The sequence below is a fragment of the Pholcus phalangioides genome, unplaced genomic scaffold, assembly GCF_987345545.1.
Source record: "Pholcus phalangioides strain wild (caught in Gottingen) unplaced genomic scaffold, Ppha-v1.0 ptg000017l_1, whole genome shotgun sequence".
NCBI lineage: Eukaryota > Metazoa > Arthropoda > Arachnida > Araneae > Pholcidae > Pholcus > Pholcus phalangioides.
This window is the reverse complement of record NW_028301610.1, coordinates 54,756,764-54,779,896: the sequence shown is the minus strand read 5'-3', so window position 1 is coordinate 54,779,896 and position 23,133 is coordinate 54,756,764. Positions and strand designations below refer to the sequence as shown.

The 23,133-nt window shown below is 38.3% G+C and overlaps 1 protein-coding gene across 1 annotated transcript in view; it reads left to right on the top strand.

The window, feature by feature from the left end:
- Usp47 (ubiquitin specific protease 47) overlaps positions 1-23,133 on the top strand; it is a 507,668-nt gene that overhangs the window by 34,434 nt on the left and 450,101 nt on the right. The window contains exon 2 of the mRNA XM_089246367.1: positions 9,361-9,432. Within this exon, the coding sequence (XP_089102493.1) occupies positions 9,361-9,432 (72 nt within the window). The remainder of the gene's footprint in view (positions 1-9,360; positions 9,433-23,133) is intronic.

Here is a 23,133-nt window from a genome sequence, read left to right as displayed (position 1 = left end):
AGATAAAGCTCTCTATGGCGCAGTTGGAACTCTGAAATCAGTGAAGGCTCTCCGTTCAGGAGACCTTCTCGTCGAAACTAACACTCCCAAACAAGCCGAACTCATTCAAAAGCTCACATCTCTCGGGGACATTCACATAACAGTCAAAATCCACCCCACGCTGAATTATTCACGTGGCGTCATCTCAGACCCTAACTTAATTAACATGGATGAAGATGAACTAACCCAGGAGCTAGCGTCTCAAGGCGTAACATCTGCCAAACATATCATGAGCCGCAAAGATGGCAATCTAGCTCCATCACGTAATATAATCCTGACATTTTCATCCCCAACATTGCCGAAAGATGTCAAAATCGGTTACTATAACCTCCATATCCGGCCATACATACCTAACCCTGTAAGATGTTTCAACTGCCAAAAATTCGGTCACTCACGAATGGCGTGCCGTAGTCAACCTACCTGCGCAAAGTGCGGCGAGAGGGACCACATTTCGGACAGCTGCACTAATTCACCATTCAAGTGCGTCAATTGCGGTGGCGACCACCCCGCATTTGACAGGAAATGTCCAAAATGGAATGAAGAAAAAGAGATCCAGAAGATCAAGGTTCTCAATAACATCTCATATATTGAAGCACGCCGTCGTATAATCTCTAACCAAACTCCAATAGCTAGTAGATCATACTCTAATATGCTAACAAATCCATCAACAGCTAACAATGTCACCAAAGCATCTGTAACAACTCAGACTGAACCCATAGCTGATACATCCACTCAAACATCATCTAACCAACAATGTAATAGTTGTGGCTGCTGTTGCTCTGCTGGATTACGGAAGGAGTCCACCACCTCCGAAGAAGCAGGAAAAGCAACAGCGAACACATGCAAAGTAACTACAGCTACTAAGCCAAAAATCAATAGTGGAAATAAATCTAAAATTAAACTATTCAAGACCGGATATTCAAGAAAAGCCATTCAGAGAGCAAAGAAGAACTCTACATTACAAAACATGTCACTTCTTGATGGCAAATCATTTGGTGACATGGATCTCGATAATCCTACAGAATCCGGTACTACTCGCCGGAAATTGGACCGAAATAAGTTCAAAGACCTTGAACTGTCTACATCTATTTGAAATTTATGGCCAACATTATTCAATGGAACATTCGTGGTCTTAGATCCAATTATGAAGATCTCAAAGATTTGATCAATCACTATCATCCTGTTTGCGTGGCACTCCAGGAAACTTTTACAAAGCCCTCTGAGACATGGAACATCAGGCGACATTCCCTGTTCCGTATTGATTACGATGACGGGAGTAGAGCCTGCCGCGGTGTTGCTCTGCTGGTTCCACATCACGTGTCGTCGCGCGTTTTAATGCTGCACACGAACCTGCAAGCCATCGCGGTGGAAATCTCTACAGGCCTAAGAATTACCATCTGTTCCATTTATTTACCACCAAATGACACCATCTTACAGAGAGATCTAGAAGATCTGATTGATCAATTACCTCCACCATTTTTTCTTCTTGGAGACTTCAATGCACATATTATGATTTGGGGATCTAACAGCAACACCCCACGTGGGGAAATGGTTGAACGGCTGTTAGACAATATGGACCTCGCCATCATGAATGATGGTAGTTTCACTCATTTCCATGCCCCAAACAATAGTTTCACTGCAATAGATTTGTCGTTATGTTCACCTTCACTCTTGCCCAACTGGTCCTGGTCGGTTGATCCGGACCTCCACGGGAGCAATCATTTTCCTCTAGTGGTTAAGTGCCTTGATCGAAGCCATAGCATACCTGAGGGTCCTTCTCGGTGGAAGCTTGTGGCCGCCCGATGGGCAGACTTCACAGTCAAGGCAGAAATCACGGAGGATATGGTTTCGCAAGCCGAAGTCGACCACTGTGTCGATCTTGTGACCAGTTGTATCATCTCTGCAGCAAATGAAACAATTCCGAAAATCTCCTCGAAACTTCCTAAATTTCCTAAACCTTGGTGGAATCACGAATGCAATCTTCCAATTAAAGCACAAAAGAAAGCATGGAGTAGGTTCCGGCGGTATCCTACCCATGACAACAAGTTGGCATTTTTAAAAGCATAGGCGATAGTGAGAAGAACCAGGCGCCAGGCTCAACGCGAGTCCTGGCAAAAGTTTACAACGGGAATCAATTCATCTACTTCATCCAAAATCATTTGGGACCGGATCCGAAATATCAATGGTCATTATCAGTCTCATCCCATCACCATTTTAAATACCAATGGCACTATCATCAGCGATGTGAGGGATATTGCGGACACCATCTCCGCCCATTTCGCCGCTGTTTCCAGCGATGCGAACTATCCCCCATCGTTTCATCCCATTAAATCATCAGCCGAACGTACATCGTACACCTTCCGGCCTTTTACACCGGAGGGGTACAATTCATTGTTCACCCTTCATGAACTGACGACGGCCTTGCAACGAAATCCTGACTCAGCTGTAGGGCCGATGCCATTCATTACTCCATGATTCGGCATCTCTCATCTGAATCACTCTCGCATTTACTCATATTATTTAATCGGATCTGGGTCAGTCATTCGTTTCCTGACACCTGGCGAGCAGCCATAGTTCTTGCATTCCCGAAGCCTGGCAAAAATCCTCAACAACCGAACAGTTACAGACCTATTGCTTTGACCAGTTGTTTATGTAAGCTCATGGAACGCATGGTCAACTATCGCCTTATGCACTACCTTGAGGTTAACAATATTTTATCTAAACATCAAAGCGGCTTTAGACGGTTCAGGTCAATAACATGTAATTTGTTACGCCTTGAGACATCAATAAGACAAGCATTTGTGAAGAGGGAGCATATGCTAGCCATATTTTTCGACATAGAAAAGGCCTACGACCGTACTTGGAGGCACTTAATTCTTTCCGACATCTATAATTGTGGCTTGCGGGGCAACTTGCCCATTTTCATTAAGAACTTTCTTGCTCGCCGCATCTTCCAGGTACGAATCGGAAGTACATTATCAGCTCCCCAAATGCAAGAACAAGGTGTACCTCAAGGTAGTATTTTAAGTGTTACACTGTTTATTTTAAGACTCAACGGTGTGTTGAACCAACTCCCGTTATCTGTCACTGGCGCACTTTACGTGGATGATCTGTTGATGTCATATCAATCAGTAAATATGAGGACAGCCGAGAGACAATTACAAACCGCACTCAACAAGATCAGCAAGTGGGCACATAATAACGGCTTCTCATTCTCCGCTGACAAAACTGTCGCTATGCACTTTTTTCGGCGTCGAGACCTACATGATGACCCACAATTGTTTCTATACAATAGTCAAATACCGATAGTAGAAAATACAAAATTCCTCGGCGTCACAATCGATAAAAAACTGACTTTCAAACCTCATATTACGCAATTAAGAGCTCGTTGCATGAAGACTATGAACCTCTTGAAGGTCATCTCTTCTACATCGTGGGGAGCTGACCGTAAGTCACTCCTTCACTTATATAAATCTCTAATAAGATCAAAGCTCAACTACGGTTCCATTGTATACGGGTCAGCACCTCGGAGCTATCTGAGTGTGCTCGACCCAATTCATCATCTCGCTCTCCGCATTTGCTCTGGAGCTTTCCGAACTTCTCCCATGGAAAGCCTCTATGTCGAATGCAACGAGCCATCACTGACATCAAGACGGCAGCAACTTTCCTTGAAATATTTTATCAAGATGAAGTCTTTGCCAGGTCATCCACTTCATAATGTCATTTTCAATCCGTCATTTCATAGACTTTTTACTGCTCGACCTTCATGTGTTCCATCTTACGGTCTTCGTATGAGGGCACTTGTGGAAGAACTAGAATTAGACATCAGTCGCGTGGCCCCAATTGCTTGGCAACTGGCACCATGGGAGCAGTCTCTGCCAGATGTCTCTCTATCATTATCATCATACCCTAGAGCCACCACAGCAGATGTCATATATCGACAAATATTTTTTAGGCACAGGGGTAGATACAACAGGTACTTCCCCATATACACCGACGGCTCTAAGAGCCCTGGGCATGTCGGTTGTGCCTACATCTGCTGTGAGGAGACATCTTTCAAACTTCCCGACATATTTTCTATTTATTCGGCAGAGCTGTACGCAGTCCTTCAGGCTCTACGTCATATACAACGCAAACGCCACCGACGATGCATCATTTATAGTGACTCTCTTAGCGCATTACAAGCACTGTGTTCCTGTGCGTTTCACACTCATCCTTTCATTCATGCCATTTTTCATGAACTGCATCACCTCATTCATCATGGTACCACAGTAAAATTTTACTGGGTACCAGGTCATGTAGGAATACCGGGCAACGAAAAAGCAGACACCGCAGCTCGAACAACAACTAACATTGACAATAACCTTTTGGTACCTGCCAGTGACCACTTCCCAATCCTCCGGGAAGTGATGCATCACCGCTGGCAGGACCATTGGAACAATCAAATCAATAACAAATTACATGCCATCAAGCCCACACTTGGCCATTGGCGTTCGAGCTGCAGAACTAACAGAAAGGAGGAAGTTCTGCTTGCCCGGTTACGCATAGGCCACAGTCGCCTCACACAATCATATTTATTATTACGAGAGAGTCAACCAGAGTGCCCTCATTGTCAAAGTCCATTGACCATTGTTCATGCTTTTACTTGTTCACATCATCGTCATCATTTTACGACCGCTTTTAGTCATAGTCATCTTTCACTTCATGCCATTTTAAATGACAATAGCGATGCATCTCGCATTTTTAAATTCATCAAAGCCATTGGTTTATATGACAAATTATAGTTTTTACAATTTATGTCATTGTTTTACGTTTCATGTTCCGTTTTATATGTTTTAGTTTTTTGACATGACAGAAGGACATTTTTCTCATTTTTATGTCTTGCTTTGGCGCAGTTTGACCAAATTGGTCCTTGCGCCAATAAATTCAAAATCCAATCCAATCCAATCCAACAGGCAAAATGCCCAGCGAGGTGGCTGAGAAAAAGATGCCCACAATAAATATGGATGTCATATATTTCAAAAATACAGCAACCCAAATCCGTATCATCTGAATTTCTTCTCATAAAGTCATTATTTAAACTTTTCCTTTAGGATATAGCACTTACTCACTCAATAGATCACTCACTCGCTTAGTAGCTCGCTCACTCACTCACGGACTGACTTACTCGCTTATTGAATCAGTAACCCACTCGCTCACTGACCCACTGAATCACTTACTCACTGGGTCACTCACTCAGTAACTGAATCGCTCATTCCCTTGCTAATTGACTCGCATAGAACTGTCGTCTGTGAATTTTCCGGCGGTGAATTGTTGGTCGTGAATTTTCCTAGTGGTGAATTTTCCGTAAACCCTTGGCGGCTCACAATGGTGGCGAAAAAATGTAATACAATGTCTTTTTGGCTTCCTGGAAGGACTTAGTGTCCCTTGGGGCCACATAGTGTATATTCGTTATATGTGTGTGTCTTTTTTCTTTTGTATTCCTTTTCATATGTTATTGTCCAGTATTTGTGTAATGTGTATGTATGTGTGTTTGTTTACAATTTAAAAAAAAAAAGTCCACCCCATAAAAACACGCCCTCCTCGTAGTTTTAATTTTGGTCTGGTAAAATGTTTAAATTCTGGTCAAAGTGGCAAAGTGGACACACTAGACTTGTATATTATATCATCAGTATGATTTTTCTTTTACTTCAAAACTTTTTGTTGAAATAGAATAGTATTTTGATGTTGGTATAAATCTCGCATTTATGCCTCTCAAATTAGTGATGCAGAGTGGACTCTGGGGGGGGGGGGGTGGATGGAATTAAACCTAGAAACAAAAATATGCGAAAATAATGGTTCTGTCCCATAAAATACAGAATGTATTGTCATATAACAACCTTCACTGATACTGAAATGCCCCTTATGGCACATCTCCCTGGATCTATGCCTGGCAGTGCTTTTAACGATCTGTACTACTTTATTTTTGTATCTAACTGAAAAAATAACTAGATGGAGAATGTGGTAAAAGGTTTAAATTGAATAGATAACTTATTAAATTTAAACCTTCAAAACCTTTTAACTAAGAAAACTTTATTGTAAATCATAGTTTCCATTCTTTTGTGTTGCTTGAGTTTTTGGAAGACGTAACAGAGTGGACAAATTAACCTAAATTATTATTTTTTCATTATAAATTTAAATGATTGATGAAATCTCCATGTACTATCACTTGATGTTGATATAGATGGAAAAAAAATTATAATTATTTATGATGATGACTTAACAGAGGAGACATCCGAAAAACCTGGTACTAAAGACATAACGTGAATATTAAGTTATTTTGCGAAAGTCAAATCCAAAAAAAAGTTGATCAAGCATTAAAAGTTAACCTTTCAATGACCTTAAAAGTATTATCAGATTTAATCTGTGGTATAAAAAATATATTTCCCAAATGACCGTAACAGAGTGGATATTTTAAAATGAGAAAAATTTCGGGACACAAACAAAAAAATAGTTTTTCATAAGAAAAAAAAAAAATTTCAAAATTTTATTGTCAGTTTGGTTCATTTATGGCACATATATAAAATGTTATTCCATGTTTTTTGAAAAAAATTCCAGAGATTTGCACCAAGTCTCTTTGTTTAACACTTTTGAAGCTGGGACAGCCAGATTTTGACGTTTTGCTTCGAACAATGATTTTTTAAAAAATTAGATATCAGCTGAAACAAATTAAGAAATGCCATATGAGGCGTTCAGAGCTAAAGTGGATCAAGTCCATAAATTATAGTTTTGAGATAATCAAGGTTAAAGTTTATTAATGCTTGAATCCTAAAGAGATTTAGAGGATAATTCCCTTTTTATTGTTGTAGTATGAAGACTAACTTAAATATGGGTCATAATTTGAAAATTCAAAAACAATAATTCAGATGGCAATTCAATTTTAAATCAGAATTTACTAAACTTTATCCACTTTAGCTCTGAACGCCTCATATGACAGAGAATTAAATGAAGTACTAAAAAAATTTAAATTACTTGCTCTGGAATTTTGCAAAAAAAATTACAAAGTTTCGGAAACGGTTTGTACACTTTTTTGGGAATGATGCATATAAAAATGTAATATAAAAGCAAATTTTTGAGAGCTTTTTTTTAAAATTTTAGTATGATTATATTGTCCTATGGGAGCTATATCGGATTTGTGTTGTGAAACTTAACAGTGTGCTTATGTGTGGGTGTCCCCAGCATTTGGCGTGTTTTGTGTTCAGTAGGTGGTGCCATCTATCTTCCAAATCGATAATATGCAGATTTGAAATTTAATTTATAGATATTTGTGTTGTAGGTCTGTGTGATCATCATGGTGGACACAGATTTTTTTCCAAAAGGATAGACAACTCAAAGTTGGAAAATTTTAGAAAATCATATTCATATTTAGCCGATTACCACTATGTAACAAATTCACCAACTCACTCTGCCTGAAATTCCTTGGTCGTTCTATTATAGGGATTAACAAAACAAACAACAAAACTAGAAAATAATATTAAATCAGAGTTCTATCCATAAGACAAGAAATTATCACTCACTGACCTCCACGCCGTTGTTTTCAAGCGAGCCTCGAAGAGACGACTTGGTCGAATAACCCTGAATCTATTTCTCCAAATCGTCAGTTGTTCTTGTGACGAATGTCTCACAGACAAGCATAACTTAGTAAAACATTAAAGAAAAAAGAGAACCAATAGGTCCTGATGCATTAGTTGTTACATACGGAAAAGAGGGAAATTCCATACAAAATCCTAGCTTTATAGGCTTGGTTGCAGTGCCACCACCTCATTTGCATTTCTTAACAGTCAGAACGGACAAGGCCTACTTGATGGCAACAGTTTTACAACTTGATGCGGTCAAAGTCGTTCTAATGTAAAACATCACATGGTCAAGGCCGTCCCAGCAAGATACCTGGTAACAACGGAATGGTACTGGCACTGGTAAACAACGGAAATCACAGTTTGTTACAAATATGCAATCGTGGGTTCCAAACACTTGGATTTTCACCAAAGGCGAAATCCAACAAAGCCATGGAGCCCGTGCCTTGTCCCCATGAAGATAAAAAATGTTAAATATTTTTGCATTTTTTTTCAATACTTTAATTTTCTACATTCTTATATTATCTGTTTATTTAAAATTCTTTTTGAGTGTTAGTGACCCAGAATTTCTGTAGAAGAAATCCTTGTGCCCCTCAAAAAGCAGATTCTGCATTCACACCCCTGATTTCTGCTATACAAAACAGTGACGACCTCATAGCAGCTAGATGACAAAACTATGGATACTAAAGATAGAGCTTTTACAGATTCAATTTTTTCCTCCAATGATCATGGAAAATTTTTTAACAATTTGAACAGACATAGCAATCCTTTGAGATTTTTCAGAAAATGTGCATTTGTTTCAGTTGTAGCATTGAAGCAAATTTACTGCGTATAGACGCTGTCTTTGAATGCTGGTAGATAACCACAAAAGTACTGTTATTTCCAAGTATGTTGCCCACAGGGGAAAAAATAACTCCCTGAAATCGGAAAATTCATTATATGGCCCCCTCATTCCAGATACGTAGCTAGATATCTCATCTTATTCTTAAACAACCCACAGGTTTTTTAAGTGCAGTAAAATTCTTCATTTATACTTAGAGTAGTAAACCTATTTTTCACGTGATCATGATAAGGTATAAGATCATCATAATGACGGTATAAAGAGAAAAAAGTTGGGGAGGTTTTTTTTCTCTGTAGGCCTTGGAACTAGGAAAGAACTTGTCCCATAAGATGTATTAACCAAATTCTTATGTATCCTTTTCTAAAATTTTGAGTATTGATACGCTATAGCACATCAGCAGCACTTCTGAAATGTAAAAAACAGTATTATCTCAGAATTTTTATCAATATCTCTGCCGAACATTGCCAGTCAGCCGAGAGCGCATTGAAAAACAATGCAAAATATTCTGCTTTGGGGGTGTTGGGATTATGAAGTTTTCCCCTTGTCATTTGCTTTTATCATTAGTTTTTCTTTACTTTGTTGTATCAGGCAACAAATATTTATACTCCTCCCCCCCCCCCCCTCCAACTCCTCCACAATTGTTGAGTTTCTCTTGAAAATAATATATGCTTGACTCCCCCCCCCCCCCCCCAAGAAGTTTGGCTGGTGCCTACATTATTTTTTTTGTTAAGTCCCGAACAGGTATTTAATTTATAAACCAAAAATTTACACCAAGCTAGTTTTCTCAGAAATGTTAAACTGCAAAATTAATAATTCAATTTTCAACTATTTTGTACTACTTTGTTCATAAATAATTTTTCTTTACAGCAATCCAGTGATTTGGAGGATGATGATGTGTATGAGCTGAAATTCATTATCAAAAACAGACTCAGTGCTCGGGTAATTATGATAATTTTATTCATTATATGATATTACCATATATGCATAAACTAAAATGAATTTCATGAACTGTAGAAAGTTAAGGAAGATGAAAAAAAAAAAGATATCTCACAAGATTAAGTTACTATAGAAGAAATTTGTAACTTTCTTTTTGGCTAAATGTTTAATTTGGTCATGACATATTGTGACACACCGGGCCACGTCCCTGTTTCGTCAGTCATCTTACAAAACTTCTAGGTTTAGAAATAGGCTTCATTCATTTTAAAAAAAAGGTCTCAGTTCGTAATGTGGAGGTAGCCAGCAACAGCGCATGAACAGAGAACCATCGACGCAGTGGCACACCTTTCTTATATAGTGGAAAAACCACAGCAGTCATGGCACAACAGGTCCGACAGCCAAAAGAGCCAACCAATCCCAGGCTTTGGTTTCAGGTGATGTCATAGAAAAACGGAGGGAACGACCCCTGGCGTCATGGTCAAGGTCGTCAGAACCAAGTCATGACGTCACAGAAGAATAGTAAATGATCCTGCCGTTAGGACCAACCAACTCCATTATCAATAGAGTTGTTAACTGAAAACAAGAACAAAAAACAAAACACTGCAAAAGTATGGGTGTCTGCAGCCACCCACACCTTAACACAATTACAACTACATAGTACTTTTCCTTACAATATGCATACTTTGCCACTGGACTTGTCCCGTTGCCAAGATGTCTTCCAGTCCAGCTTCGTGGCAGAGTCTGGAACACTATTTTGTGTCAAAAAAAAGAACATACAAAATTTTTACAACATATTTTACCTGGACAATTGGATACTGTCACAATTAACAAATTTTGTGGTGATTACAGACGAGATATAGTTGGGAGTTGGAGAAAAGTTTCTGGGTTTCGTTGAGATGGATGAATGTACACATATTGGGATGGAGGTATATTTTAAAATCAATTGGAGTGGCCCCATGCCATCTCATCTGTTATGTTACACTTGCCATATTATATACACAGAAAAGAAGAAACACAAATGAAATTAGAATCTTATTGTGAAATATAAAATATCCATCAGCAAATGGGTTTGATAACTTGTGGGCTAGAAGCCAGCATCAGTTTTATTGGGTTGAGTTCACTCGCTCCGGTGGATTTGATAAAAAAATTCAAAATAGAAATATTGTGTGGGGAATATATACAATTAGGGATCACCCGTGCCATCTTGCTTAGGCAACATGAATATGACAATATGAGTATGCACGTGTGTTGTGGAAATGAAATGCATGAGGAACTTAAATATAAGAAAGAAATACACATATAAATACATTTATATACATATAAACTGAAGAGCCAAAAAAACTGGTACAGGCATGCGTATGCAAATAAAGAGATATGGAACCAGAGTACGGCGCTGCGGTCGGCAACGCCTATATAACACAACAAGTGTCTGGCATAGTTGTTAGATCGGTTACTGCTACTACAATGGCAGGTTATCGAGATTTAAGTGAGTTTGAACGTGGTGTTATAGTCGGCGCACGAGAGATGGGACATAGCATCTCCGAGGTAGCAATGAAATTTGGATTTTCACGTACGACCATTTCACGAGTGTACCGTGAATATCGGGAATCCGGTAAAAAATTAAATATACGACATTGCTGCGGCCGAAAAAAGATCATGCAAGAACGGGACCAACGATGACTGACGAGAATCATTAAACGTGACAGACGTGCAACCCTTCCGCAAATTGCTGCAGATTTCAATGCTGGGCCATCAACAAGTGTCAGCGTGCGAACCATTCAACGAAACACATCATCGATATGGGCTTTCAGAGCCGAAGGCCCACTCGTGTACCCTTGGTGACTGCACGACACAAAGCTTTACGCCTTGCCTGGGCTCGACAACACCGACATTGGACTGTTGAGGACTGGAAACACGTTGCCTGGTCTGATGAGTCTCGGTTCCAATTGCTTCGAGCTGATAGACGTGTACGGGTATGGAGACAACCTCATGAATCCATGGACCCTACATGTCAACAGGGGACTGTTCAAGCTGGTAGAGGCTCTGTGATGGTATGGGGCGTGTGCAGTTGGCGTGACATGGGACCCCTGATACGTCTAGATACAACTCTGACAGGTGACAAGTACGTAAGCATCCTGTCTGATCACCTGCACCCATTCATGTCCATTGTGCGTTCCAACGGACTTGGACAATTTCAGCAGGACAATGCGACACCCCACACGTCTAGAATTGCTACAAAGTGGCTCCAGGAACACTCTTCTGACTTTAGACACTTCCACTGGCCATCTAAATCCCCAGACATGAACATTATTGAACATATCTGGGATGCCTTGCAACGTGCTGTTTAGAAGAGATCTCCACCCCCCTCTCACTCCTACGGATTTATAGACATCCCTGCAGGATTCATGGTGTCAATTACCTCCAGCACTACTTCTGACATTAGTCGAGTCCATGCCACGTCGTGTTGCGGCACTTCTGCGGGCTCGCAGGGGCCCTACACGATATTAGGCAGGTGACCAGTTTTTTTGGCTCTTCAGTGTATATAACGTCGAGTCGTCTCGCTCTAAACCTGTTTTGGTGAACAATGTGGGATTAGTTTAAATGGAGGATTGTCTGGAGAGAGCCTTAGCTAAGGATTAGCTTCGGTCTTGTTGTTTTGGTTGACTCGCTCTGGCTGGTTATATTTATATTGAAAAAAAAAGAATATATATAGAATAAAAACTACATGTAATGAGGGTTATTAAGAAACCATTCGTGTCATCCCACCCCACCCACCTAACACCCGCTAGAACAGCGGCATGAAGGACAATTGTGACATATGCAGGGTTCGTCGATATATTTCAATCAATATATCCAATATTTATTTTCAAAATATTATGATGTCGGATATTTTCAGTCGAAAATAAATATTAAATGTATTAATATGTATTACTGTATGATATTTTCATGATTTAAATATCAATGAATTTACACATGATTTCTTTGAATTTTTCAATCAGAAATTGGTTAATCAGTAAATAAAAAGATTTTTTCAAAAATAGATGTATTCAGTCCGAAATGGTTTGATATTTTCAGTTGAGAAGGCCATTGATATTTTCAGTTGAGAAGGCCATTGATATTTTCAGTTGAGAAGGCAATTGATATTTTCTGTCGAGAAGGGTTTGATATTTTCATTTGAGGATGCATTGATATTTTCATATTTAGAAATAATTAAATTATTTCTAAATATGTCTAAATATTTCCTGTTCATTTATTTAACGGTTTCACATTTAGTCTCATATTTTCATTTGTGAATGATTTGATATTTTCAGTTGAAAATGATTTGATATTTGAACTGAAAATATCAAACCATTCTCAAATGAAAATATCAAACCATTCTCAAATGAAAATATCAAACCATTCTCAAATGAAAATATCAAACCATTCTCAAATGAAAATATCAAACCATTCTCATAATATATTTTATATATGTGTAGAAAATATCAGATATACATGAAAATATTGGTTATACATGTTATACATAAAAAAATATTGAATGCGAGATGAGGGAGTAAGAGATTAGATTTAAAATATTTTTTCATTAATAAACAGCAAAAGGAAGTGTTCATGTTAAGTGAAATGTTCTCCTTTTTAATTTATATCATGCTTAAAATATTTATAATAAACAGTCAGTTGACCATTTTATGGAAAATATCAGATATTTTCGAAATAATATTGCGATATTTACGAATCCTGGACATATGTATATTCTAATATACAGGCTGTTTCAAAAAGAATCATCACTATTCAGCTTTTAATCTGCTTTGGTCAAATAATGTGTAGGTAGAAAGAGGAAAATCTTGAGTTTCTCTCATGCCATTGCCGAGAGGTAGCGCTAACGCTTTTCCTTTGGCCACCACTTCAGTGTTTGTCAAGATGGTGACTGCCCAACAGTAGTCATTTTGTGTTCTAAGCGTCACAAAGTGTGAGTCCATAGCAACAGGGTTTGTACGGTGCTTAAAAACTCCTTAAAAAGTAATTAATGTTCATTTCCTTTTTAAGGGCCCATAAAAACTTCTTAAAATCCTTCCAGCTGTTTCTAAAAAAAGTCTACTTTTCCCCCACCCTGGAATATTTCCTGCTAAGGTTAGTGAATGGTTGATGATGAGTAGTACTTGATGCTGAAAGAAAGTCCCTGAAAAAAATAAGGGAAAAGAAAACAATGCGTGTCAGTGGGGGGAGAATTCTTCATAGGGATTTCAAGGCCACCCTGTAGCTGGTGGGAACAGCTCTGCCTACGACCAGCACAGCTAAGATATAACGGCACATGATTGGTCGGACTACAGTGGCCACACCCGCTTCTGTTATGCTGAGAAAAACTGGAAAAGAAGGTTGTTGTGCTGTTGAAAAATTGCTAATTTCTTTATTTCAATTTTATTGCCAAAGTTCTGTCATTCTTGCCAGAAAATGATGCTACTACCAGTGGTGGGAACTCTGCCCCAAAATTAACATCTTGCTCCTATAGTGTGTTTTCGTATTTTTCTGCATCAAATAGTGCATTTTCATTTTTTTTTTTTTTTTTTTTTTTTTTTTGTGTACTTGGAAAATCCTCGAAATACTTTTATACCTGCCTTGTATGTACCTTAAGCTGGGATTGCACTATAAAAGTTTGATAAAATCCCTTTTGTAAAACTTGAAAAGTCCGACCAATAAAGCTCATAGATTACATTTGTGCGAATGCAACAGACAATCTTATTTGTTGAATTTTTTTTGAAATTTTAAAAAGCTCTTTTAAAAAACTTTTACAGTGTAATCCTGGCCTTATATGAGAAATGTAGAAATACTTATATTTCTCCTCTATGGTATGTGCAAAGACGCGCTCAGTGTATCAAATTCCCAGACTTTTGGAAAAGGGCATAAAAAAGTTTTGTTTTCGCGTGCCATGAAACAATTCTTTCCCAGAGAGCGTGTTTTATTCCTTTGTAATTCAGCACCACTCTTCCTCCCATCTTCCATAGTCGCACTTAAAATTATCCAAGAAAATAATTTTGAAGAGTAATTCAACTCCTCTTCAAATTTTAAGGGGAGGTATTTAAAAAAAATTTTATTAATAACATTAAATTTTTTTATTTTTTTTAAGTGGTATTTTGCTTTACGAAAAAAAGAATTACGCAAAATTTGAAAGAGTATTTTCAGTCCTCTACTGAAATTGAATTCAGATATGTATTGGATTTCCCTGGCAAATTCCCGCTCTCGATTTCCTCGCCGAAAATCAGGTTGTCGTAATCGCAGCTCCTTATTCAAATTATCGGCCCTCGCATCGTGAAACTCTGATCATATCCTTGATCGTACAGCTGAAGATGGTTTACTCTAGTCTAGTGTTTCTCAACAACCCGCTGCGGTTTCCGTTTTCAAAAAAAGAAAAAAGTTGCCAATGCAAGCAGCAGAAATTAGTATGGCCAATCGTTATTGCGTAAAATCCCAATGTTTGGTAGGGAAAAAACTCATTTCATGAATAAAAGAGCTAGTGCGCTAAATTATGAGTGTTAATTTGTAAATTTCGCCAAATAATGAGTGTTAAATCGCCAATGTCGCCAAATAACAAGTGCTAAATCGCCAAACATCCTGTTGAATGTCCTGAAATTTGCTCCCATTTTGTAACAATTTCTTTCTGAGTATAACTGAAAAACAAGAAGGAAAATTAAAAAATTTAATTTTAAAGAATTTGTGTATGTGTTGATCCACTTTGAGCGAGAGGTGAATAAAGAGTTGCTGCAAATATAAATTGTTTTTACTCTGCTCTAACAAGTGGACTTATCTCAACAAGGTTTTGAAAACTTAAACAACTTTATTCTTATGCTATAAACATCACTCAAGAAAGCAACGGAAGGGCCTGTGCTCTTTCTCTCGTGCTAAGGCAGCAACTCTTCTTTACTCCCACGTAGTGGGAGGGTTTTGGTGCATGGCGCAGCTTGGCGGTCTTAACATTCCTGCCGATTGCAATTACATAATTTCAATTATACAATACATCTTCAATTACAAAATTTTTCAAAATAGAATGAATAATGAATAACGCAATAAAAAATAATGTCTTGAATAAGTGAATGAAATGAATATACAATATAAATACATTAGAACATGTTATACACAAATGCAAAAATAATTCTTACTCAATAGGTAAAACACAAATATTTCTCACACTTCTTTTCAAAATTTTGCCTCTGGGCAAATGTATATTTACAACTCTTATCTTTTCATCGTTGCCATGGAACACTTCTGTGATCCTGGCCGTACTCCATTGAGTGCTTGGTAAATTGTCATCTTTTAACAGTACAAGTGAACCGATTTTTACATTGTCCTTTGCGAATCTCCACTTGTTCCATTCTTGTAGGCTGTTAAGATAGTCTCGTTTCCAAAGTTTCCAAATTTTTTGGGAAAATTTTGTTATTCTCTGCCATCTGCTGAGTCTATTCTCATTGATATTGATAAGTTGAGGCTCAGGAATTGAAGTTATGGGTCTACCAATCAGAAAATGACCTGGAGTTAAGGTCTCAAAGTTGTCAAATTCTGAGGACAAAGGTGTTAGTGGCCTTAAGTTGAGAACCCCTTCAATTTCTGAGATGATAGTAAGAAATTCTTCGAGGGTAAGGTTTGCATTGCCAACAATTCTCTTCAGGTGAAATTTGAATGACTTCACACCTGCCTCCCAAAGGCCCCCGAAATTTTGTAATCTGGGGAATGAACCTCCAGTCAATTTTCTCATTTGTTAGGTAAGTGGATAATACCTCATCTCGGGATTTTTCATGAGATTTTTCAGTTCAGCATTTGCACCCACAAAGTTTTTGGCGTTATCTGTGAAAATTGTGGAGCATTTTCCTCTCCTACTGAAAAAACTTTTCAAGCTGGCTATGAATGATTGGGATGTTAAATCAGTTACAAAATCTAAATGGATGGCTTTAGTGTGAAAACACACGAATACTGAAGCGTACACTTTGTTCAGCACCCCCCTTTCTTTGGTTTTTGAATTTCACATAGAATGGCCCACAAAAATCAATGCCTGTGGTATTGAAGGGATAATTTTGAACCACACGTTCTCTTGGCAAACTACCCATAAGTTGACTTCCTACAAAGATTTCTACCATTGATTGGCCAAAACTTTTGTCTCACATGATATAATAACGACTATGCACCAATATGCAAATACTTTAAATGGTAGTATCTCAAAATGATCATAGTGAGAGGATGATTAGATGGCAATAACATGGGAAATTTTTTTACTGTTGACATTTAGATTAGAATTCTGAAGTCTTCCACCAACTCTCAAAATACCATCATCCAAGAAACAGTTCAAGGAAGCTAACTTGGAGTTACCCTTTAGATCCTCTCCCCTCTTAAGCCTTTCAATTTCTTCCTCAACTCCAACCCTTGAATGATTTTTATCAGGAGATTTTCAGAAAATTGCATTTCCTCTCTCATTAAGTTACTGGCTCGTTTTTCACAAGATCTCAAATTATAGGCAAATCTTAATACAAAACTCAATATACATAATATTGTGACGTAACTACTGTTGATTTTTAAGATATATTCAATGAGAGAACTCTTGGTAGTTAGAGTCAAAGACAAGTTAGTGTCCTCAAAATTACTGTTTGAATCTCTTTTGAGTTCTTTGGAGTACTCACTTTCAAACAATTCAATAACCACAGGTGGTGGTCGGAATAGAAGTAGGTCTTACATGGTCTTTTCCTTCTCACGACTTTCTCAATCTCACAGGTCAATCTTGCCACGAGCAGTGCTCCGAGTACAGTGCAGCGGCGTTGGAGTAACGCCGCTGCACTGTAGGCTCTTTGACTGGCATCTGAAAAACTATGAATCTCTATTTCATCTCTCAGAAAGATCGAGAATGACCCTCGGCACTTGTAGTTCGGATAGGCGGGTAAGTTTCGAACACCGTTGAATCCATTTCTCCTTGACATCCGCTGGAAGCTCATCGTCCCATAGCAATTTTCGAAGCCACAGTTCTTGGAATAGACACTTCAGCCTAATCGTGTAGGGGCTGAGAAGTCCAATGGGGTCGAAGATTCTACCTGCTGTTTGCAATAAGAAGCGTTTCGTATTTTTGTTTTGTTTCAGGAATTCCACAAGGTCCATGATATCCATGGCTAGATAATCATGAAAAGCATCCCATGACAATCCCAAAACATTATGCATGTTGATGCCGTCCGTATGCTGAGGATGGACGTCAAATCCCTCTTTCTTCCATAGATGAATCAGCCTAGGATCATTTGATATCTATTTACGAAGATTCGTGTTGGCACCTCTCATGATCTCTCTAGTTTCACGAGAGACTCACAATGCTTCTGCCACACTGTCTTCTCCAGCCACTAGATCATCGATGTAAACACAGGTGTTGAGCACTTGAGTTGCTGCTGGATAATTGTAGCATTGTTTTTCTATGTGTGTTTTGATCGTAGCAGCAAGTAAGAATGGGCTGGCATTGATGCCGAATAATACTCTTTTGAATCGAAACTCTTGCACGTTGCAGGGGTGCAAGAGCTGCGCCAAACTGCGCCGAAACAGTTCTCTTGCTACATGGTGCGCCAAGGCGCCGAATCCCTGCGCATTTGCGCCAATTCTTGTTTGTGGTTCGCGGAGGTACCGCTAATGCACTGTAGTGCGTCAAATATCCGGAATTTAGGAAAAAGAAGCGTGAAAATTTTGTTCAAAGGACACGTTCTTTCCAAGATACGGAGGGAGAAACTTCCAATTTTTTTTCACTTCCCACCATCTACCACAATCGCGTTATCTCGTGACTTTGGAAAGTAGTTCTACTACCTTGAAGTATAAAGTCCTATACTGTTATTGGTTAACTGGCAGGCTATCGAAGTCCCTGAATGAATATGTCGAATTTTCCGATTTCGGAGAGCGTTTTTTCTTCTGCGGGTTATATACTGAAAATAACGGTAATTTCGCGTCTGCCAACCTGCATTCAAAGACGGCATACATCGAAAAGGGGATTGGTTTACTCGTTTAAATTACCGAATTTTTTCGGAGATCGTTGGGAAAAAATAGGATCTGTAACTCCAGCTAAAAAAATATTCATTGTTTTGTCATCTAGCCACTATGCGGTCGTGTGGTTATCGTCGGCGGTTGCCGATTGTGACAATTTCACATTGCGAAAATCCGGATTTGGTGAACAGGAGCGGCTCGAGGAAAAAAATTTCTACCCATGCGGAATCTATTTTTGGCGCTACTGACGACTCTTTTTTGGTCAACAAAGCTTTTTTCACCCTTTCAACTCCATTTGGCACCCCTCCTAGAGCGCCACCCAATATGGCCGCACGGTGCGCCACTGCATTGGTGGGGGAGGGGCATGCTCTTAACAATAGTCTCAACATTGTAGCACCAACAGAACTATTAATTATGTGTGATGGATGGGTTGCACTACAATGCAAAGAATTACAAGAAGTGAAATCAGTTCAGAGAATAGATAGATATTGGGCAGACATATTCAAACTTTGTAACGTTGAAAGCAGCCCAAAGTTCATAATTTTGCCAGTTTTGGTGAAGGCTTATTTATCTTTAGCACATGGTAACGCAGACAGTGAAAGAGATCAGTGAAAGAGTTCATTGTTAACAAATAAATAAAAGTCTGTTCAAACATTAAAAAATTTGTCCATTCAATGCTTTAATGGAATAAGACATACAAAATCTTATGTTCAAGAGCATGAAAAATTTGAAAAAAAATTGTCATTGAGATGCTGAACTTCTGAAAGCGACTCGTGATTAGTAATCTATTAACATGCTATTAGGTTGAGAAATTATTTAAGTAAATAAGGTATTTATATTTTTCTTGTTTTTTGCATTTTGATTTTAAATTTAATAATTCCTTTAAATTATGTGAGAAGCTAATTTTTTTTTCACGAAAACCCTTATTATATCCTGCACACACTTTTTTGCTATATCAGGATGAATAAGATTTTGGTGTTGAAGAAGCAGAAATTCTTGCTGCCTGAGTTTTTAGTATGCATGTTGCTTAATTTGAAAAGAGTCTAATAATTTTTATTCGTCATTTCAGTAATGCATGTTTAGTAGTGACAGATAAGATAATTCAGAAAAAATTTAAATGGATTTTAATTTATGAAGGAAATTTATTTAGAATTATTTGTTTCAACCATTTTTGGCAAAACTTCTGGCATTTCACAGAAAAATTACTTATATTACAGATATAGTTCATTTTTAGTTCTGCTCCATTTTTAAAATTTCTGCTCCAAAAATGAAATTTGATGCTCCGAAATAGATGAGGGGCACTTGCACCCCTGACGTTGGCATGATCGCTGATGCACCTTGCATTGGTGAATAGAAACCTCACTGCATCTCTTTTTTTTTCTGTAAGAGAAATCTGTAGAAATGTTTTCTCGACATCTGCAAGAAACGCGATTTTGTTGAGACAAAAGTACGTCAACAAATGAAAAATGTTTGGGTTTAAGTTGACACCTATCCAAAGGCAGTCATTTAAGGACAATTCACCTGGTTTGTGAGAGCTTGCATCGAATACAATTCTCATTTTTGTCGTGACGCTTTCTGCTCAAAATACTGCTTGATGTGGCAAGTAGTATACTGGTTTTCCATCAGTGTTCTCCGCATCTGGTACTTTCTCTATAATCCCTTGATCCAAGTAATTGTCTAGTACTTCACGGTACTGAGCAAACAAAGTCGGATCGTACCGCATTCTCTTGAGAAGGCTCTGTAATAGTTTCTCTGTGACACTAAAGTTATCATTTAGCTCTATCCAATCTCTCTTCCATGGTAGGCTAACTTCATATCGTCCGTCTTTGAAACAGACGTGTTTTGTCAAACAACTGTTTGGCCTCGTCGGTTTCCTTGAATTTAGGATCGTCCATTATCCCGATTGACTCCAGTTCCCAGAACTTTGCCAAACCCTTTTCAACCTCATCCAGATAACTCGTTAAATGCCAGTGGAGATTGTTGTAGATTACCGCATTCTGGAATGTCCCTGTTACTATCCAACCAAACACAGATGCTTGAATTATGATAGCCTCATTCTTCAATTTCATTTGGTTGTTCTCCAATAACTCGTAAAATATTTCTGTACCCAGCAATGTGTCTATTTCTTGCGGAATATTGAATTTGGGATCCCCGTAACTCAAGTTTCTAGGAAGTTCAAATCCAAACGCTTTGAGGGCATTAAATCTGTTATGTTGGGAACAACTAAAAAATCAAGTTTTCTACTATAGTCCCTTTCGCAGTTAGTGATTAGCGCTGTTACTTTTTTCTTTATGTTCAGAATAGAGTCATTCAGTCCTGCAATAGGAACGTTTACAGTGTCTCTCCAAAGTCGTAAAGAGTCTGCCACCTCATTGCTGACAAAACTGACTTGAGAGCCGGCGTCAAGTAAGAGTAAAGTGCGTATTCTCTCTATGGATTAACGAATGATGCTTCTTCCCACACATACGGCATCTCTTATCTCTTATCGCTGCCGCACTCGACTACTCTATGGGATTCCAGACAGTTATAACACAGTTTTTTATTTTGTACTTCGTATATTCTCTCTTCAATAGAAAGGCTATGAAAAGTTCTACACTTATAAATTGGATAATTCTCTCCGCAAATTGGGCAGGAATTTTGCTTTGCATTCGCTTTGGCTAACCAACTTTTAGGTTTTGAAAATGCATCAAATTTAGATTTTGCGTAGGAAACTAGTTGAGTATTTTCGAGCACTTGACTCCTTCTTTGCAAAAAGTCAATGAATTCTTCCCATTCTGGAAATTCCGTGTTTTTCAGCGACATTTCGTACTGCTTGCGTGACTCAGGATCTAGCTTAGGCAAAATAGCATTAACAAGCAGTATCTCAGTTAGCTTATTCATCTCAAGGTTTACAAGTTTGAGCCCTCTGAGATGTCTCAGGATAGTATTCACCATTTTTCGAAGGTCTTTAGCTGACTCATGATGTATTTTCTCAAGGTTAATAATAGCGTTAATATGTGTGTCAGTGATGAACTTTTTGTTCTCAAATCGCTTCTCTAATTCTCCGAAAAGCGAGTTGAAGGTATCGTCGATCATTCCGACAAGTTTCGCTTCCCCTCTTAACAAGGCTCGAAGATAGTGAAGTTTATGAGCTTCATTCAATGATTCATTGTCTGTAGTTAAAGATTTGAACTCCGATTTGAATGAGCTCCACTCTTCCGGATTTCCCGAAAAACTCAGCAAAGGAATCTCTGGCAATTTTACGGTTGCAGGTTGAGCGACCTGGTTATCTTCCGATTTGATTTTTAGTTTTGAAACTAAACATTTTGAACGTACCTCTAGTGCGTCTACGTTCGCCTCTATCTCCTCGATTTGGTCGAAGACATCATCTAGTTGTGCATCCGCGGGCAAGGCGGCATATCCCTGTAGGAGTTCATCGATGGTCGTTCGAATGTCCTCAATTTTCACTAATTGTTGTAACAGCACAACATCAGTTTCTTCACTCGATTCATCTATGTTTTGTAATACTGACTGGACTCGTGTAATCCTCCTTTTGATCGCACCGCGAGTGCGGTTAAGCATTGTCTGATCCATCTTAATTTTAATTTCTCCGGCGAAGATATTGACCAAAAATGTTTTTACTCTGCTCTAACAAGTGGACTGTATCTCAAGGTTTTGAAAACTTAAACAACTTTATTCTTATGCTATAAACATCAGTCAAGAGAGCGACGGAAGGCCTGTGCTCTTTCTCTCGTCCTAAGGCAGCAACTCTCCTTTACTCCCACGCAGTGGGAGGGTTTTGGCGCATGGCGCAGCTTGGCGGTATTAACATAAATAATTTTGTAAGAAAAATCTTTGTGAGCTGTGGTTTTTATTTTGAATAATCGGAGGGGGAAATATCACTTTTAGAATTTTTATAAGTTATGTGATGCTGTTGTGAGTTATATTTTTGACCAAAACGAAGGTTTTAGAACACTTAGGTGACAACAAAAAAGTATGTATGTGGATTGATTATTTTATGAATTCTTATTATGCTGGGTAACAAATCAAAAGGTGTAATTTCTGAACCACTTCTATGTCTATATTTTTGAGAAGAGGGAAAATTTGTTTGGCAAATTAAAAATAAATTTGCATGTGTGTCCCGCCCTTTTTTTCGCTGTAAAACTTGTAAGTTTTGAAGTTTGCCGTGACTCCTTAAAAACTGCTTGAAACCCCTTAAAAACTCCTAAATTTTTATTTAGGAAATTTTGTATTAACCCTGAACAACCGTTCAACATACTTTTTGTCAACAATACCCTGGTGTTGAACTTCCTACCGCTTAAAAAGAGCATTAGGCATGGTATAAACAATTCCGAGACACAGGTTGTCTGTGTAAAGAAAAATGCTCTGGCCTTCCCCCCATGTCAGATGAAAATGTGGAGTGCATCAGACAAAGTTTCACATGTAGACATCCACAAAAATCCACTCGCAGTGGATGTAAACATGCGCAAAAGTTTGGGACAAATTTGACTACCCTATAGACATATGCCGTGCATCCCAAGGTGGACATATTGAGCACCTTTTATTTGGTTTGTAAAAAAACTTTGATTAGCCATGTAATATAAAATTAATCTGAAATGTATGTTCAATATTTTTCATAATATATGCATTTTAAATCGGGTGATTCTTTTTGAAACACCCTATATTTATGTGCTGAACCCATTCTTGTTTTCCACCAACACATTATTATCCTCAATCAAC